We start from the raw sequence: 21,676 nt of genomic DNA on the forward strand, positions 1-21,676 counted from the left end.
TAACGAGAATAAATGTGCTCAAAATATTTCTATGTGTGTTTCAACACTAGAGATTTGCAACACTAGAATAGAGCGGACATTTTGACCGCAGTTGGAAATTTTGTTTTTTTATCCAGATATTAAATACACTATGAATGCATTTTTTATACATAGGCAGGGGCGGCTTAAGCAAGGGTGCAAGGGGTGCAAAGCACGGTCATTATTACTGGGGGGCCACGATGATAATGTCAATTTATCTATACATATATGCATTAGATCAGTCGACTTCACCTTTAATGCTGGAGGCAATGCCCCCTACGCCCCGTATCTCCACCCACGGGCGGCAGGTTGTAAGGGGTGGCAGCGTAGACTTTATTTAAGACCCCAAAATTGAACACAATAAAAATTCAGATCACATCACGCTTTAGAGTCATACTTCGACAACGGAAACGTTGGGAAAATAGACAGGGCTTCTGACCATAATACCAGAAACAAGAATCTAAGCTATCCGGGCGGCTCGAGACAAAATCTGTACATGTGTGCAGGACCGCAACTAGATGCTTGGTCAGCCGGGGCAACCATGCATTTTGGTGCCCCCTCATAATGTTGAAGGAAAGATTAAAGAGTGAAATTTGAAATTTGTGCCCCCTGTAGTACAGCGCCCAGGGCACCAGAGACACCTGCACCCCCCCCCCCTAGTTGCGGCCCTGCATGTGTGGGACTTATTTTTTGCACCTCTTGTCTATTGCCCTCCTCATTAGCCCCTACATCCTGCGTCAGGGTCCCTAGGCTGAAATCTTTCGCGGGACCCAAGCCAGATTTTCCATGGTGCCCCTTCCACAGTTCCCCTTCCACATAGAGTGAAAAAAAGAAAAATTATAAGCATTTGATCCCGGGCCCAAAGCTGGAGCCCTGTCAGCCCTATCCTTGGAGGCCATGCCCCTCCCTCACAATTTATCCAAAGAATTCCAAAACAAAAAAAAAATTTTCGCCCTTTCATTTTGGATTTTGCGCCACTCCAGATCCGACCAGGATTTTTTTCAGCCAATGCAACTTTTTTTACCCATTCACCTCGGACTTAGTACCCCTCTTGAGTGGCACCCCTGTGATCTATCACACCGTCACCCATGGCCCCCACAAGGGCGGGGCAGACAGGGCCCGGGACAACTGTCATGATTTTTTGGCTTTTTCACGCTTTAAATATTAACTATAGACTATAGAAGGGCCCGTGAGAAGTTTGACTAGGAGGGCCTGCAAAAGATACCAGCCGAGGGGCCTTGGTCTAGAATGGGGGCATGCTCCAGAATTTGTTCCACAATATTCAAATGGAAGGAAAGGAAAAATTGGGCTTCTCACTTGTCCGATCCCTGGAGTACCAGAAACACCTTTGAAAAAAATTTCTTAATAAAAATAAGCAATGGTCCTATTTGGTTCACCTGCGCCTAGGAAAACCTTTCATAAATCCGGGTGTTGATGTGAAAAAATTTCAATGTGTTTAGAGAAACAAAAGTATTTTGAGGCATATTATCTCCGTTATTTTAGGAAAGAACTCGGCTTTTTAGAATATCAGGTTTTTAGGAGAGATGGGAGCCAGAGGGGCAGAGGGGGCAAAGGAAATAACCTCTCCCAGAGAAATTTTGATTCATCAGTTTTCAAAAGTAATATTTTAAATTCTGAGACATTAGATTAAAAAAACAGCTTAGAAAGATATATTATTTTCGTATTTTTTTTATATTTTTCAATTATCACTTTTCAGGTGCACCGGTCTAAATTCCCCCCCCCCCCCTTGCGTGAGCCTGTACCGTGCTCCTACCAGTGCCGTCTTAACGCATTGGTCCACCCAACACGACCCGTGGGTCTCAAGAGAAGAGGGGACCCAAAAATTAGAAGTGGTTGAATTTCTCGAGAATTTGCCAGGTAGGGCCTCAAAAGAATCAGTTGGCCAGGTGGCCCACGATGATCTTAAGATGGCCCTGGCCCCTACTCCTTCTAAAGAGACCTTATTTAAAATTTGCTCGATTTAGAAATCTCATGAGAGAGAGAGAGAAAGACAGAAATAAGATATTTCTCTCAAAACATTTTGACTGCATCAATTTAAACGATAGGATAGGCTTAAACTTGTATTGGTCCATGGATCCAAACCAGAGCCGGAACTGGGGGAGAGGGGAGCAACTACCACGGGCGGCAAAATTCAGGAGCGGTAGTTTTTTTGGTGGAAGCAAAGAACACCATTCTAAAATTAGCAAAATTTTAAAGTTGAGCGGGCGGCAAAATCATTTTGCCCAGGGCAGCAAAAATCCTAGTTACGGCTCTGGTCCAAGCCATTTCGTAATATTTGCTAACATATTCATTATATAAATATAGAAATACAGTTTATTGGGTTTTAAACACGCATTCAAATATTTCCAACAACTTAACGCCTATGAAGAATAAAATAATTTGACCAACGTGGCAGCTATATATTGAAATCGACTATTTTCGAGACTTCAATTTTAAATTAAAATTCTGCTCGTATGCATCATTATTTTCGATTTTAAATATACAGGGCGTCCTATAAGTCCTTCATCACCCGTTCGTCGTAGAGGTATGGTTCGTATTTTAAAAAATGCAAATGAAAATGTGTTCATGAACCACTATGTACCAAATTCGAAAGTGAAAGTACAGTGTATCATAAAATAAAAATTATAAATTTTCATAGTCCCCGTCCTGTAACTTCTAATTAGATAGTTGTTACCCTGTTTCTCCTGAAGCCAACACAAAAACTCATGTTTCAAAGTGCAATATTCGCTAAAATATTTGAATTCAAAAATGGGAGAAAAGTTGTGAAAGAGCGTCATAATCTAACGGACAAAGATTTTTTCTCTCATGTATGCTGTTCTTTCATAACTTCTCTCAAATGTTTTAATTAAAATATTTCAGCAAATATTGCACTTAAAAACATGGATTTTTTGGGGGTCTCAGGAGAGACAGGGCAACATCTTTCTAGAGACCATACCTACAGAAGAACATTGACTTGGGGGTGCAGAGAAGAGCTACGCGTGCTCTTGTTGGCACACAAGGCTTGAGATATGAAGAAAGACTTGATTTCTTGAATTTGTTCACATTGGAAGAAGAACGCAGGTGTCGGGGGAATATATATGATCGAAGTTTTTCAAATTTTCAACGGGATGGATAGGATGAACGGTGAGTTATTTATACACTGTCAACCGACTGCTCTGCGACAAGGGGATACCCGTATCGTTTAGTAAGGGACAATTCCAGGTTGTGTGATGCTGCGGGAGTTTTTCTCTACAGGGTTGTAAATAAATGGAACAGCTTACCTCCGGTGGTCGTGAATTCTAATACAAGCTGCACGTTTAAAAAAAGTGCAACAAACATAGTGGGATAAATCGATAAGCTGTCTATACTTAGATAAGACGACCATAATCTTTTTTTATGAGAAGTGCATTATATAGTATTAATTATTAGTTTTTTACTCCGTGATAATTATATGGTCTTATATTGGGTTGCTGTATTTTGGTTGCATTTGACATCCATATTGTTTATGGGCATCTTTCTTTTCAGCCATCTCGTTGGCCATTTTTTTTGTTGTGTCCTTTGTGTTTGTATTTGTATTTATGCCGTTCACACATTCCAAACTTTTCTCCGTTTTTTAATTCATATATATCTCAGCGAATATTGCACTTAGCTATTTGGATTTTTTTTTTTTTTGTTGACCCCAGGAAAGATAGGGCAAACAAATTTTAAGGACTGGGTATCCGTATAAAAAAGTTAATTTTTTGTTAATAACTATACAACTAGTACAATTACGACCCCGCAAGGACGTGGCTGATTCTTATTATTTTTGTTTCTCTTCACCCTATAAATTAATTATAGGGGGGGGGGCCGTGAAAAACCTCTCCTAGGAGCCCGCTACAGATCACGTCTTGGGGGGGGGCAGTCTATAGTTCCCATACGCAGGACACCACGATAGAAGGGCTGTCAGAGATAGACGATCGCTACCCAGAGCCGCAACTAATTACAGTATTCTTTCGGCATGACAAGCATGCACTTCCCTCCCGTGTAGTTCTAAATACGCCGTTGGATTAAATAGTTCTACGCCGGAGAATTTAGTGCTCCTTCTAGTTGTGGTCGGCTGAAGTTGGTTTTCTGTGGTTCCCAACTTCAAGGCGCGAATGCGAGCCGATCTCCCCGTTAAAAAGTCTCGCCACAGAGTGCAACAGGCCTACAACGTTACAAATATTCAATCATTACACTTCACTCATAATTTGAAGTATAGATGGCAGCACTGAAATATCAGCCAGAACACTAGCTACACACTCAGACTGTTAGATGCACTCACTTTGTACCAAACTCTGCCACGAACTGGGCTGGAAGAGATCTCGACAACGGGATAAGTCCAGTGGCAGAGACCCTGGCGTTTATTCATTCATGCTCCTTCTAGTTCAACGCCGAGGGCACCAAACCCGAGTGCACTTTTAGCTTGGGGGGTCACAACACTAGACCTGTGGGTCCTTGTCTTGGAAAGAATATCAAGCTATCGCTTTATCAAGAAGTCAAAATGTAGCAATAGAAGTATTTATAATTCCATTTTGCGGACTCTAAAATTTAACGGCTCGGTGTGGCTGCACCTTTCGCACCTAAGTCTGGCCCTGAGTAAATAGATTATAAATAAACTGGCACTATACTCAGACGTATGCATCGCCCATTCTGATGGAGGCATTTTGATTATACTTGGTGAAATGGTGAAAAGAAAGGTTGAATAAAAAACGGTTAAATTTTGCACCACCAGGTGAAAAAAATAGCTCTTTCTTCATCGTAGCTATCTTTTTCCTATGATCCAAATTATGTATATACCAAGTTTCAATGAATTACGTCCACCACAACGGGTGCTACATAGGTCGGAGTAGTGTCAGTATAATTAAGCTGAGTTAGTGTCAGTTTATTTATAACCCCCCTGTACAGTACAAAACAGCCTTGTTAGGAAAAAAGGAAAATGATTAAAAGAAAGAAATTAGAACATGTATTCATACGCCATCTATACGTTATTTTGCGAATTTAATCTCGAAACAACGATACTGCTGTAATTCAAATCATCAGAGAGCGATTGAAAGGCCCCTAAGGTCATCATCTAAATACGACGGGGACGGTTTAATTGTAATTAATGAATGATTGTAAGAAAAAATGGTCTCACGATCGACTGGTTGTCAACCGCTACCCTACAGTATTCTTTAGAATTGCCTTTTCATAATCCCAATCGTTATCTTAAGAGTTTTCTCTATTTCGCATCATTCTTTAGTGCGACTTATGTTTTTGTTGTATTTTAATCTCTGTAATTAAAGATAATGAGGTAAATGTAACAAAACGTTTGTTATATTGGCATATTTTATCGGAATTTTATCCGCTGGAAATCAATGGAGAAATTAGCCCCGATTGCGCATATACAATAAACATTAAAACCTCGACTGTTTCAATTTCTCTATCTTCCGTTGAATGCATTTTATATTTCTCCGCGCAGAAATTCACCAGGGATTGAAGTTACAGTTACATCAGTGTGACTTTTGGGGAGGAGGGGGTTTGGGAAATGTCTGGATTGGCCAATTTCGTTGTAAATTTACCAGGCCAATGTCCGAACTTTGGGATAACGATAACGTAAGTGACAACTTATCGAGGTTTTATCATAATTTCTAAGTGTTTGAATAAGAGCTGACCGATTCTAGCTCTAGACATAAATCAAACAAAGCAGGACCACCCTAACGAGACGCTGGGCCTGGTACGAAAATAACTATTCTTTCTAAAAAATCAAAATATGAAGTTTTTTCGTAGTTATTTCTTATTTTATACATATATATAATATATATCATATAAAGTGGTAAAAAAAAACATAAATTCTTTTGAATTAAGTCACTTTATTGACACAACTTCAACGAACAAAAAATAGAAAAAAAGATTGTGCATATGCCACAGTTAAACTTAACACATGTAAAATTCATAAAGTTTTTCACGATAATAGCAAATTTCCACAGGAATATGAACAAACAGCAAAATATGATGTACGGGAGGTGTAAAATGCTTTCAATAATCACCACTCAAGCACAAAAACAATGCTGTACGATGCACAGTTTAATGAACTGAATTTTAATCAGATAACCTTCTTTCAATTTTTAACATGCCTTTCTGAAAACGCTGTTAAAATAAAAAATTCATAAGAGAATATGTTTGGCAATATAATCATGTTTAGTTTGAGTTTGTATATGTGTATATAAATAGAAAATTTCATTTTGACACATTTTACTCTTACCACTAAATTTTGTGAGATAGTTATTCAATATTTTAATCATATGGTTTTATTTTTATATCATGAAAAATAATCCAAGTTTATAACATGGATAATATACAACAATGTTCCACAATGTTCTAATTTTGCTATGCAACATCTTAATAAAATTAGAAAATGCTAAGCATATATTTCAGCAAAGACTGGGAAATGTTAACATAGGAAGTACTTTTTATTCATCTTTTTAGTAGCATTGATGAAGCATATATAAAAAATATGTTGCCATATAATCTCCGAAAATTTTAATTAAAATTAAATTAACACGAAATTGCCTACTCTATTTTGTATGATGCTGAGTATAAAGGACATAAAATTATATAAATTTAAGCAACATATTGAAAGTGATATTGTTATCGCAGTTGTATATGCCCATAAACTCAAAAATAACTTCTCAATTGATACATAATAACATCACAATTATTTTTTTAATCCATTCACTTTGGTTGCAAATAATAACTGTTGATTGCAATTTGTTAAAATTGTTCATTATTTAAATCCAGAGCTCTGTCATAAATCTCATAGAAAATTATTTATGATTTATTCCAAATTTTTTGTAATTTTTATTAAAATTTTATTAAAAGTATAATTACTTATCACATATGTCAATAATTTAAAAGCAAAAATAGTTTTTGAAATTTTCATTTTAATTACAATAAAGATGAGACATGAAAGTTTTATAGTAGTATGAAAGCAAAATTTTTCTTTTGAAACAATTGGATTAATTGAAGATTAAAAAGGTTTTTTTTTGCAGGAAAAATGTCTCAAAAATTTTTATCATAAAATTACAAAATATATATAGACTATCAAAGAACAACACTTTTCTTTTTTTCAAAAGAATTAAAAGAAACTACGGCAAGTGTAGAGATTCTAACTATTTCTTTAGATTTGATCAGCATTTGTAAATTATTCAAAAACATCTATTATCTTTACAATCGAACCGGAAATTTCTTTTCTTTTACCTCATTACAGGGTTCTTAGCCGCAACCCAAAGTCAACCGCACGATCAATTTAAATGATCCATGGGTCAATTTCGAACATAAAAATATGCTTATTAAATATTCCTAAATAACAAAATGTTTGTTTTTCAAAATTTATATAACCAATCAGTGGTGCCTTACCGGGTGGGCCAATGATTCCTAAGCCATGGGCCTCGAACGCTTCACAAATTTTGAAATAATTTCTTTCATATTCTGAATTTTCATTATTACAATTATAGTATTATTTGATCTCATAAATTTCAAGTATTTCTTTTATTAATTTTGAATTATTCGTCTTACTTATTTCGATTATTTCTTTCATCAACTCTGGCATTATTTTTGATTATTTCTGGAAATTATTTATCTGAAACTCTATGTATCTCTCCTTTAATAATTTTAAATTCTTGTATAGATTATGAATATACATTAATTTTTGTTAAGGATGTATTTTTGTATAGATATTTTACAGCATAAATTACAATACTTATATTGTAATATTACAAAATTTATATTATATATATATATATATATATATATATAATGTGAACTTTACATTCCTTTTTTCATTCTGTAATAACGTTATGCCTTTTTGAATGTCGCAAAACATATATAAAATCATGGCTCAAGAGAGCCCAAAAGATGTACGGGTTACATCACAGGCCGCCAAAATCGTCAAGACACTCCTGAAACCAAGGGCGCAACAAATTTATTTATTACCAGATTTGCTTGTGGATTTGTACGACCCATCTCAGAAGTCCTTGCGACCCAAGTTTGGGTTGCGACCCATAGGTTAAGAACCCCTGCCTTAGTACTTAATCCAGATAGCTTTTAGTGTTGCTAAATCACCAATTTATGTTTCATCCCATTCGAAATCATTTTGTTGAGTCCCTGGAAGGAATTAGTGGATATTTTGATTTTCAATCCAAATCTACAATAAGACATGTGGCTAATACGTTTATTAACTCAGAGATTATGAATTTCTCTCTATTTCTTTCCATGAACTTGCTTTTTAGTTTATTCACCTATTTGTTTTGCAATTTTTCCCTTTAAATCTTGCATTTCTACGAATTTTAGACAATTAATGCATTATTTTATTTGATTGCACACAACAAGTAAAACTCATCTTCTATTTATTTCTATGAGGTAAATAACTTTTCAGCGGCTTTAAAAATATTCAAAGATGTGTTAAAAAGAATGCTAATTTTTTGTCTGTAATAGCATTTTTTTAAAGAAAGATCCTTTGAGGAGATTCATTTAAAAACAGAATTGAGGTGATTTTGTTCTATTTTCTACAATCATTCATTTTCTTTACTTTATGTGAAATGAATCTCTGGGAAACAACGAAAAGGTATTTTTCGTATTTGAGCGGAAATTTTTTCAACAATTTCATTAATGAAACCAAGTTTATTTATCTCGTAGCCTTAGTTTTCTCAAGAAACGATTCAAATCCAAAAACATACTCTTTCATCTTGACATATAATTTTTCTCAACTCCCATATCGTTACATAAGCTGCTTTGTAAAGTTCAGCAGCTACTTTTTTGAAAAAAAAAATTATTATATACTTGAACTACTACGAAATTCATAGTTATTTAAATACACAAAAGATCGAAAACATTTTCCCATCACTATAATATTTGAAATTGACTAGAATTAAAAACAATGATCTTTTACAATAGCATTCATCATATTATGTTTTTTTGCTACAAACTAGTTTTTCTACAAGAACCAGCATAAATTAACTCATTTTCAACTTTTCCACCATTACTTTCTTCTTCTTTCATGCTTCTGAGGACTATGCACATCAACTGAAAAATGGCATTATTCCATCCACATTTAGTTTCCCTGAAACAAATTTCAAAAATTCCGTTTGATATCGAAAATTCATATTTTGTGTAAAGTTAGAAGAATAAAAAATATTATATTTTTATAAAATTATATGAAAAATCAAATTAAATATGAAATTAGTTGAAAAGTTTTGAAAACATTTAAATCCGAACTGCTCATGCTTCAAGGCCCTCAAAATAATGGTGTAAAACAAATCGCATACAGGGTGGTTATGACAGGGTAGTCATAAAATAACTTTGCCGACATATGAGCCCCTATTGGCCTCAAAAATCAACGAATGCAAATGAAATTCGAGATGTAGGTGTTTCAGGATATGTGAGCTCGAAGATGAGAAACAAAAACCTAGCTCTTGCTTTTATGGTTACTGCAATAAAATTTGGAAAATTCAAATAGTAGCACTAACTTTTATGCATCACAAAATGATCGGCTTAGTAAAAAATCATGAATGGTGTTGAAACGGTACCTGTAGCACCATAAACGCCGGTGCAAGACGCAAACAAAGAAAGATTTCGCTAAAAGGTTGGTGTTGTTATCCGCCTGATCGGGTATTTTCTGCAGATTTGCGGAAGTCTTCGACCGAGCAGATACCACACCAACCCCTTAGCGAGATCGTCTTTCTTTGTCTGCATTCTGAGCCGGCATTTATGGTGCTACAGGTGCCGTTCTAATGCCATTAATAGTTTTTCATTGTTCACACCAACAGAGCCGTCTTAAGAGCATGATGGGGCCCTCTGGCCAAGTGATTTTTCTGAGGCATTACTTGACAAATTTCCGAAAATTTCAACCGGTTCTAATTTCTCTGAGGCCCCTCTTTCCTTGAGGGACCATGCGTTAATACGCCACTGTTCACCAATCACTTTGAAATGCATAAAAGTAAGGGTTGCTATTTCAATTTTTCAAAATATTTTTGCTGTTTCCGTAACAGCGAAAGTTAGGGTTTTTGTTTCTCTTATCGTTCTTGAGCACATGCTTTGAATTACCCATATCTCGAATTTCACTTTCATTAGTAGGATTTTGCGGCCGCTAGGGTCTGATATATATCGGCAAAGTTATTTTATGACCACCCTGTATATATCTTTAATAGACTTTCCGGAGAACCAAGAAGATTGGGGAGACTGCTTTTTAACCGTCACTTCGACAATTATGAATACCTAGCCTAACCTGAAGCTTTGCATTTCGGCAATGCCAAAATATCTCACCTCCTGAAAAGCATCTTATTTGGGCGAGCCCCGAGATTTTTGCCAAGCTGGCTTCTCACTCAAACATGTGTTTTCCATTTGTTCACCCCACCTGCTGATCAACTGCCGTTGGGTGAAACTTTTTTTTGTTTACATTGTGATAAGACACGGTGTTCGAAATCTACCTCTCTTACTTTACCTCTTTTCTTTATGTAGTAAAATATATACGTACAGTATAGTAATAGAAAAAGATAGAGAGTATAACCGTTTTTGAGGGTTTATTTATTTATTTTGGAGTTCGGAGGAAGGCAGTATCACCTGCACAAAATCGGAAGAAAATCTTCTTGAAAAAAGACGAAATTTCCACAGTGTCATTTCTAATGCGGATCAGTAAAATTTATAAAACCATGGAAAGGGTTAAACAACTCGCGATTCTCTCCATGAAGCCTTAGGCTAGACAAAATAACTCATACTTGCTATGCCACAAAAGAAGCTTCCTGATCCTTCTAGTCAATTCCAAAAACAGTAATCCGCGTGAACACAATTGTTCTCCTTCAATTAAGTTTGTTCGAGAGGATGAATAGATCTTTGAAGATGCAGCGAGTGACAGAGGCAATATCCCAGGGGAAAACACATTCTTCTTTCAATGCATAGAATAATCAAGACCATATCGAGTAAGGAGATATTGGGTATTGTGGCATTCTTCCACTTCAAGATGTCAGAAGTTCCTTTTTTTTATTATTGTTAATTAAAATGTTTCCCAATCCCTATTTAATAAATACTAAAACATAAAAACGAAGAAATTTAGAAATAAAACACGTCGGTTGAGAATGCTGACAGATCGATATATTCAGCAGTCACGATTGCGTGCGAACCGAATCTTGCCTAAGGATGAAGACGGTTTCCGTCTCAATTGGTATTGTTCCTTGAAAAAGAATATGTTATTAACAGATGTCGCACACCTAAGTTTGGAACTAACAGCTCTTTTTACCGTCGTCAATCGCTTTCTCAGACTGTTTGGCTTTAAGCAATTAAACTGTAGCAAGTGAATATTTCGTTATATTATCAATGCCTACCGGTTTAACAAGAAAAACATTCGAGCAGTTGTAAACAAATTGAACCAAAGTTTATTGTCACAAAATCTCTTATTTCGCATTTTACACTATCTTTTTCAGCACTGTTATTTCATTATTAAGTTACTAACGCCTTCGCTTACAAGGTATTGGTGAGAAATTCTGATTATCTCTATTTCACGAATGGGCGATAAATATGGTAACCTTGTCCTAACCTAACAGCACGTTAGAGAAAGGGAAAGAAATTGAAGGAAAAAAATAGAAGAAAATGAAGATTAAAAAAATTAAAATAAACAATATATTAGATAAGTGCAGATAAGAGAGAGAGAGTAGGTATACGAAGGAAGCAGATTTCTCTTTTCACCCTCACCCAACCTGTTCTCTTTTGCTCTTATATGTATATAGTAGGAGGATGCATCATATGGGAGAAAAACGTCACTATAATCGTACAGAAATAAATAAAGGTAAAAAGAACAACTCTTATAGGTTTACAACAAAGCCTTGCGATGATGAGGGAAGAAAACAGAGAGTTTGTTTGAGTTCATTCCACAGCCGTTTGGACCAGATATTACGTCATTGATCTTAAAATAGTTAACTGTCTTGCTTACACATCTAATTTATAACCGAATCATCAGTATTTAGTATCAGTTAATTATTATCAAACGGTAAATGAGTGAAGTGGATAGCCTAGAATAACGTATTTTTGGAAAACCAGCATGGGTTCAGGAAGAGGAAGTCATATGTAGCCAACCTCTTTTGTTTCTATGATCGCGTGACTAAGGCTTAGGGAAAAGGCCAAAAACGTCGATGTTGTCTTTCTTGATTTCCGAAAGTCATTCGATCGGGTCCAACATGGTAAACTCTTGAAGCGTTTACGTGAGATCGGGTTTGGGAGCAACTTGTTGTGAATTGAGTAGAATCGTGGTTGGAACCACAACGAATTATAATGACCAGAGAATTTTCTGATTGGGCAGGTGGAGTCAAGAGTGGAGTCCCTAAAGATAGTGTCTTTGGATAGACATAAAGATAGATACTTTTTTCACTTTTTATCGATAAACTCGATCAGGGTATCGATGTACTGATGAATGGAGCATGACCTCTAGCATTCATAAGTGCATGGCCACTCATTTCGGTTCGAACAACCCATGTTTCACTTACGAGTTGAATGGTATTACTATTCCGGATACAACTGGGGTCACCGATTTGGGAATTTTCATTGGTGAGCGTCTTAGGTTTTCTGAACATTCTTCAGTGGTAGTCAAAAACAACGAATAAAATGTTCGATTTCGTTCTTAAAAAGGTCTCTTTGCGTTCGCTTAAATAATTTCTCCGCTTCCCCGAGGCTTAGTTCGTCCTGGACTTTAGTATGCCGTAAGGTTTTCGGAGACCCCATACATACAGAGGGACATAGGCTTGGTTGAGGCAGTGCAGAGAAGAGCTGCACATACTCTTGTTGGCACACAAGGTTTGAGCTATGAAGAAAGATTAGATATCTTAAATATGCTTACGTTGGACGCGAACGCGGGTGTCGGGGAATATGAGCGAAATGTTCAAGTTCAACATTTTCAACGAGATGAAACGTACAGGATGGACCATTAGTTATTAACATGGCCCCCACAAGAGTGGGGCTGACAGCATGAGCGGAGATACGGGGGGGGGGGCATGGGGAGGCAATGTACCCCCCCCCCCAGCGTCAAAGGTGCAGTCGATTGATTTAATTTATATGTGTATATATGAATTGACATCAACATAATCGTGCCCCACCCACACAGCAATTATGACCATGGACCATGTTCCCCAGACTTCCAAGTCTACCTTCGCCTATGGCTGACAGGGCTCTAGCCCTGGGGCCCGGGATGATTCTCGTCATATTTCGTTTTTCCACGGTATAAATTTACCATAGAGGGCCCGTGAAAAGTCTGGGCAGGGGGCCCGTCGAAGATACTAGCCTAGGAGTCCTGTTCCAGGATGTGAGTGCCATGACTTCACCGTCAATCAACTGCTTCGACAAGGGGACACCGGTATCGTTTAGTAAGGGGCAATTCCAGGTTGTGGGTTCGCTAGGAGTTTTTCTGTAATAGGGTTGTTAATAAATGGAATAGCTTACCTCTGGGGGGGGCGTGAATTCTAATGCAATTGATACGTTTAAAAAGAAGTACGATAGACATAGTGGGATAAATCGAGAAGCTATCCGTACTTAGACTGAGTTGCTGTATTTTGGTTATATTTGAAATCAATATTTTTTATGGGCATCTTTTTTCTGCCACCTCGATGGGCAATTTGCCCGTTGTGGTTTTTGTGTTTAAATTTGTATTTGTGTATCCAAGTTCTCCCACAAATCTTCACAAGGATTTATATCAGGTAAAATTAAGGATCCATTTCATGAAACAGAGTTAACCATTATGTTCTGAACCAGAAGAGAGAGAGAATCTTCTCAATGTGACGAAGTACATGGAGATTCATAAAGAATTATACAATTTCCAAATGCTGCAAAATAAAAGCAATTGAAGGCATGAAGCACAACTGTGATCCGTTTGGTAAATGTACTCATAAATTTTGTGTCCTGCTATGAGCGAAGTGTCGTAAAGAATGTTCACATGTGCCACATGACTAGTCACTCAAAATGGTTACGTCTGCAGCGAAGAAGGCTTTTTCGCGTACTTGAATTGAGAAAAATTGAATCTGTAACAGAGTGCAACGAAATGTTCAATCCAACTGAGGAATAAAATCGCTACTGCCGTCCTTAAACTGCGGCATCTGCCAAAGACTTGACATATTCATAAAAGAGACACCCATGACAGTTTTCTCATGAAACTCGCTAGATTTACTTTTTTGACTTTCTAGTCACTAGAAGCACACGGTATGGGATACTGTTTTTTCTAGCTAAAAGATGCTGTCTCCACCAGAAATCACGGTCTTCCGTAAAGGAATTCGATTGGTTTGTTAACAGTATAATGTGAATTTAATCATTCAAAGTTCCCATTAATGGTCCAGTCTTCCTAAAATTAATCCTCTCACCAAAATCACTCCTAGCACTAGCCATGGTGCATCCAAATGCCAAGGATTCATTCGATAAACAGCTTATCCTGTGTGAGACAGGCTGTACAATGTACACACTTTACTTTTAAATGGGGAAAAGAGCGTTTTATATACCAGCTTTGAAACAGCTACAGCTCCTTTGGGACTTAGACGAGAAAGACCGTGTAGACCAGTAGATGCCATGGTAGGAAACGGATTCTCTGATGGAGTAGACGTAGTACGTCTCACTGGATCACGGCAACTTTGAGTTGAGGCCTGGCTACGGAAAGATGAGTAACTCCTCAGTGAAGACTGCGAACGAACCGAAGCAGAGCTAGCACGTCTCGAACCTATTTTCAAAGAACGCAAAAAGTGATAAATTCCTCAACCATTCAATTACACGGAAACACAATTTTCCGTGGTACAAAATTCATCATAATTATAAAATGTTAATATAGCAGTTGATCCAAATTGTTTGTTCATAGACTTTACATATTGGGATATACATATTGGCTTGATATGTTGTGTATGATATATTACTTGATGTGAAAAAATAAACACATTTGTATAGTTCCCCGTGCGACAAAACCTCAGATTCTTAAAATTTAGATTATGCTCCAAAAAATCATTTGCAAAAAAACTCCATATTTTTAAATGCAATATTTATCAAGTATTTGACTTCGAATTTTTCCAAAATTGTCAACAATGATTGAGGGTGTAAGTGGAAATCACGAAAACGTAAATTAAATTCAAAGCGAAAATATTCTGTAAGAAAGGTAATTATCATTGTGACTAAAAAAGTAAAATAGTTTCACTCTTCAATACTTTCAATTACAAAGACTTATAGTTAAGTTGTTTCCCAACGAAACCATCTCTCATTTACGTTTCTTATGAGAACAGCGGCAAGAGCGAATCCAAGACAAAGTATTGGGAGGGACAATTTATTGGGTTCATGGGATTTTTTTTTTTCCCCCGAGACATTTTACGGAACAGATATATTTTTCCCGTAATATCCAAACCTTGGGAGAGGTGATCACTCCCACCTCCCTCTCCTCTGGATCCTATCTTCCCATTGGTTTAAAGTTGGAACCAGCAACGTTTCATGCAATTTGATTCCATGCGCCGATTTTTTTCATTTCACTTCTTGGTCCGCAAAAGGTTGAATAATTATTTTATTATAATTCTGTCCACAGCGATGAAAATTATATGACGTAGTAAGCGATGGAAAGCATCTCTATCTTTTTCAAATACACAATAAAATAATCTAAACAAAATAACCGGTAGTTGAGGTCATTTCATCTGTGTACAGTCTCTGAAAATGGAGATTTTCAAGCCAATACATACACGCCAACACAGCTATAAGTCGTCAAAACATTGTAATTTTTCATCTTTAATATCTTGATGCATGTAGCATTTAAGCATTTAAATATATGGAACTTTTTGCAAATTATTTTTCAAAGCCTGTGTTCTACGTACATTCCACTAATTGGAAGTTTTAGCACACGGAGACTGTATAAAGATTTTTACGGATACGACACTTCAAAAAACTACGGCATTTTAAGAAACTGCATGCCATTTGAAAACTTTTTGTAAATGGAAGTGTGTCTTCTAAAGCCAACGGTTGTAGAGATAGTCCTATGGAGAAACCATTTGAATCACCCTGTATAATATAAAAGAGTATTGATTGAGATTGAATTTGTTAAGATTATATAAAATTTCATTACACAAAGACATCGATTTTAAATCTGTTTTTATTACCTTAAAATACCATTAATTTATCTTTGAATAAAAATATAATTTTCTTAAGAATTAATCATCATTTGAACCGTCATTGCTTGAACAATGTTCTGAGCAGACAATAGCTATATTTTGCAAGAAAAAAAAATTGGTAAACATACCTTAATCATGAAAAAAAATTATTTAACGTTCCCGCGTTAGTTTAGACGTCAATTATCATAATTATTGTTGCTTTAATGAGGTCTTTCAAAAACGAGCGTTTCTCATAATTAAGTTTTAGACGTATAAAGAAAATTCTCAAATAACGAAGGAATAAAAATAATTATGCGTGACTTTACGGAGAACAAACCCGAAAGAATTTAATGCGAGAATATGAATAGTCTAATAACAGACATCAAATCCAGTTGCTCCTTCATTTCATTTTTTTCCCTTTACTCTCCTGTGTAAGAAGAAGTTTTCTACCTTGACCACGGTAAACCCTGAAACACTTGAAATAGTTTTAATATTATTGCATTTGGGCTGTTTTTGGTGTCTCTCAGGGCCGTCACTTCAACTTTTTCCAGGGGGGGTCAAACTTCTTCCGGGGGGGGGGGGGCAAAACACATGTACTCAATGTATATATATATAGGAAATATATATATATATATATATATATTTATTTATTTATTTATATATATATATATATATATATATTTATTTATTTATTTATTTATATATATATATATATATATATATATTTCCTATAAAAACTTCAGCTACATCCATTTCTTTTCTCTGCCACCCTTTTTCATCTTCGGTTATTTCCTGGTCAAATTTGCTGAAAAAAAACCCGAAGTTTCCAGTGTGGAATGCGTTCAGAAAAAACTTACCAAGCGAATTTCCTTAGGAGGCGAGATGAGAAAATATTTTATTGTTCATCAGCGCCAGATATAGCAAATGCTGATATCACGGATGTTGTATCTGTAATGAAACACCTAGCGTCAAAGGAACTGACAGACCTATAGATTTGAAAACATTAAACTTTCCTTTCTACAAGCAGGGCCTACAAGCAGTAGGATTTTTGCCGCCCCACAACTTTAAAATTTTATAATTTTGTTACTGTGTTCTTTGTTCCCACCTAAAACTGCCAACCCCCTAAATTTTTCCGCCCGGGGCAGTTGACTTGCCCCCTTTAGTTCCGGCCCTGCTACAAGTATACCGCAAAATGATCATGCATTTCAATCTATATTACGAATACAAATACGATAGCCACAACAGACAAAACGCCCAACGAGGTGGCTGCCAAAAGATACCCATAAAAAATATGGGTGTCGAATATATAGCTAAACTGTATGCAAAATACACCAACCCAATAAGAGCAATAAAAAAATCAATAATTATGATAAAATATAAATATACTTCTACCCATAAAAAATTATGGTTGTCTCATCTAAGTATGTAGATAGCTTCTCGATTTATTCCAATATGTTTATCATATTTTTTTTAAACGTGTCAATTGTGTTAGAATTCACGACTTCCAGAGGTGAGCTATTCCATTTACTCACAACCCCGCTAGAGAATTACTCCCTGTGACACCATAACTTAGAATTATCCCTTATCAATGCGTTCCTACCTCCATTATTGTTACTTTTGTGTATGTATATTACTAATCATGTTTGTGTCCTTATTTGATTTTTTTTCTATTTCAATTTATGCTTTCGTATTTTAAAAAAATGTTCACTGTATTATTTTTTCAGTAATATTTTTATGTTTTTTCCTTTGTAACTATACCCTGTTTCAAGCGTGCATGTGTTTCAAGGTACAAGATCCCATGTGGTACCTTGAAACATTTTTGTTTTTTCAAAAATCTATATTTCATGATTACAGTAAGAAGGAAGGCAGTTTAAAATTTATATGATGTTTCTCATGGTATACTAATACTGAAAATGATTTTAGTGAAATTTTACTGTAAAAATTGACTGGGGGAAAGAGGTTTGAAAAATAATGTGCCAAGGTAAAATAACAGTCTAACCTACACAAGTAAATTTGAATACGATGAATTGTAATTCATATCGTTCGCGATATTCGTCGTTCATATCGTGTTTCGAATTATGTTAAAGAAAAATCATCGATGTCCGTTGATCGGAGATAAAGATATGACGAAAGCAGAGTTAATCGAACGTCAGCCATCTTGTCATAACCCACGTATCTAATAATTATAATATCCGATTACCAATTTTCTGCCCATTTCTACTAAATTCGCTTGAAAAATTTTAACTGATTTTCTTTTCGTATACACTCGGTGTCATGTACGTACATATAATATATATTCTTCCTACGAATGCATTTCCGTCATTTCTCCAGGCTTTGGACCATCACGAAAACAGAAAAATAAGTGAAATAAAGACATAATAATGAAATATTATCCTTTAACGGAAAAATTCTACGGGAAACTATAGTTGAACTAGCTGTTACACGTGGCTTCACTCGCATGGATTTGGTAATCTGAAAATTAGGATGACTTCCCCCATATAACATTTGAATCCTCATGACCCCCTTGGGGAATGAATTTCAGAATTCTTGTCTTAGTGAGTATCTACATTATGAAAGATAATAGTGAGACTACATTTCATATTTTTGGCTTCAGCGATTTCAGCTCAGCGATAATTGTTATTCCATGTAACATTTGAACCCCTCCCCTTAAGGGGTTGAATTTTGAAAAATCCCTTCTCAATGAGTCTCTACATTACAATATAAAAATACTAACCAAATTTCATATTTACAGCTTCAGTGGTTTTGGCTCGGCGTGATTTTTCTACGTGCCTCCCCCTTATTGGAACCCCCTTATGACCCCTAAGCGGTCGAATTTCGAAAAAAACCTTTCTTGGGGAGCCTTTACGTCATGAAATAAAACTACTGACCGATTTCATATTTATAGCCTCAGCGATTTCGGCTTGGCAATGATAAATCAGTCAGTCAGGACATGTTTTATATACAGGGTGCGTAGCAAACAGGCATTTTACTGGCGAACCGTAGATCCTAGAGGTATACTTCCAATTAGGAAGTTTTCAAATAACGTGCAGTACTCAGATATGTTATTCATGTTTCAAGTAGCTGTACAGTTGGTAAAATAAAAAAAATTAACTTTTTATACAGTCCGTGTGTGCCCCAAAGCCCAAGCAGAAAGTTGTTGCCCTGTCTCTCGTGATGCCAAAAAAAAAATTATCATGTTTGTAAGTGAAATATTCATTGAGATATTCGAATTCGAAAAATAGGGAAAAATTGAGAAAAACAGCGTTAAATGTGGGTAAAATGTTTTTTTTTTTTTTTGCATTTAGAGATGTTTTTTCCCCCAGTTTTGCTCTGTTTTTCGAATTTGAATATCTCAGTGAATTTTTTTCGTTGGCATCGGGAGAGACAGGGCAACAATTTTCTAATTAGGTTTTGAGGCACATGTGGACAGTATAAAAATGTTTTTTTTTAATTTTACTAACTATACAACCCCTTGAAACATGAATGACATATCGGAGTACTACACGATATTTGGAAACCTTTTCTAACTGGAAGTATACCTCTAGGATCAATGGTTAGCTAGTAAAATGCTATACCTTCAGTTTTGCTATGAACCCTTTATATAGATATATAAAGACGATGGTAATTAGAATCACGTTTGCGAAAGATCAAAAGCAATATTATAAGTCAATAACGTTATATATTTTGATATGTAAGTAGATATGGAATCACGAAACTTAACTTTCAATTGAAATTTTCATTAATAACAAAATAAATAAGTCAAATTATTTCACATGAAACTTTAAACGATAGAAATTTTTGATTTAATAAGTATAATGTTCATTTTGAGCATATATTAAGAGTTGAATCCCCGTTATTATTTATTCATTTATGAGAATTAAATTTTCATTTTAAATATGGAATTATAATTATGTAGAATTTCCAATGAGAAATTTTATACCCCGTCAAACTCAAAAAATTAGATACTTTACTTCAGAATTTATTTCTATATTCTCTTAAAAATCATGATCAAATGCATCGGAAAATATTAACAGTGTTATATATATTGGGAGATTTAAGGGGAGAAAAAATGATTTTCTATAACACAATTTGATTTCGCTGAACGAAGCACGAAAATAGCCTTGATGGAATTAGAAGAGAACGTCAAAAGAAAATTTATTCATTTCTCCAGTTTTTCCTCTTTTTTTTTTCTCCTCACCCGGGAACAAAATACCAGTAATGGATTTAATACTAAACTCTATTACCATACCTTTAAGTTCACGAACAATGTAAAAGGTTTTCTTCCTTTGAATTTGTATTAATCCATAAATTAAGAAGACAAAAAAGAGGTCTTTACTTAACTTATTCTTGATCTTCAACAGAACCTTTTATTTATTTTGACTTGAAGCTAATGTAATTTGATGAGTTTTGTTGTTTAATCAAGATTCTTTATACTTGGTGATTACCAGGTTTTCCAGATAATTTATAGAAACTCGCGTCATTCGGTTCTTTTCGCATTCTACGGTCATTATGCTCCGGAAAGCTATTTAGATCAAGACCTTTCAACTTTGAAGCTGACTGTTTGAAACCCAGACTTGTCGAACCAGAGGTTAGTGTGCCTACTGCTCGGTTGCCAGGCGGCGAATTCATGTCATTATAAGAATTTGGGGATATACTACCCCTGGCAAAAAAGTTTTTTAAACAAATATGTTGCCTCGATGTAGGTAAATGGAATAATGTTTGAATAAATTCTTCAAAAGAAAATTTTACAGGATTGTTTAACTGTGCTCAAAGTGAGGTGAGCTATCTTTGGAAAAAATATCACACGACTGGTGGTGTGGAGAATTTGCCTCAGGCTCGTCAAATACCTAGAATCATAATAAGAGAAGATAGAAAACTCATTGCACTTTCCAAAAACGATTGCCGTATTACCTCGAAATAATTTAATGTACTAGATTCGCGTCTGTAACCGTACTTTACGAAATATTTTACGAAAAGAGAGATTTGGGTACTCCAAATCAACACCAAAACCGCATTCAAATTGGCAACAGACGAGATCTCTGTTGCAATGATATAGAAAGTCACGTTAGCTGGGAAATGAATGACTGTTATAAGATGTCTCAGTTAAAACTTTACGATGAAGAGTCAAGAATCAGCTTGAAAACTAGAGATGGGGGGGGGGGGCTGGAATGAATTCGTATGAAGAAGAGGAGGAGAAAAGTTCAATTAGATGAATGTATTGATAATGAAAACAATTTGCGTTTAAAACATGGTATTGCTAGTGTTTTTATATGAGATAGAACAGGAGTAGTAGTAAAGGGTAATCCGAGAAAAGCAATATAATTTCGCTTAAAAACATTACAAGCTGAAATTTAATTACGAAGTGCACCATTTCATCACAACATACTATAAAATCACAGAAAGTGGTACAAATGTTTCTAGGAGATCACTCGAAAGGTCACTCGGCCATGTCAGAAAGCACCACGGAGTGTGCAAAACAGAGGTTGTTATTTTTTACGACAAAAATGTCTACATTTAGA

The 21,676-nt window shown here is 35.6% G+C and overlaps 1 protein-coding gene across 1 annotated transcript in view; it reads right to left on the reverse strand.

The window, feature by feature from the left end:
• Positions 1-7,856: 7,856 nt before the first annotated feature.
• Positions 7,857-21,676, reverse strand: part of LOC149079995 (uncharacterized) — a 99,815-nt gene continuing 85,995 nt past the window's right edge. Inside the window, exons 7-8 of the mRNA XM_089238583.1 lie at positions 14,544-14,758; positions 7,857-9,136 (exon numbers count right to left, since the gene is read on the reverse strand). Of these exons, the coding sequence (XP_089094709.1) occupies positions 9,128-9,136; positions 14,544-14,758 (224 nt within the window). The 3' untranslated portion in view covers positions 7,857-9,127. The remainder of the gene's footprint in view (positions 9,137-14,543; positions 14,759-21,676) is intronic.

The sequence above is a fragment of the Pholcus phalangioides genome, unplaced genomic scaffold, assembly GCF_987345545.1.
Source record: "Pholcus phalangioides strain wild (caught in Gottingen) unplaced genomic scaffold, Ppha-v1.0 ptg000011l_1, whole genome shotgun sequence".
In the NCBI taxonomy this organism is placed as follows: Eukaryota; Metazoa; Arthropoda; class Arachnida; order Araneae; family Pholcidae; genus Pholcus; species Pholcus phalangioides.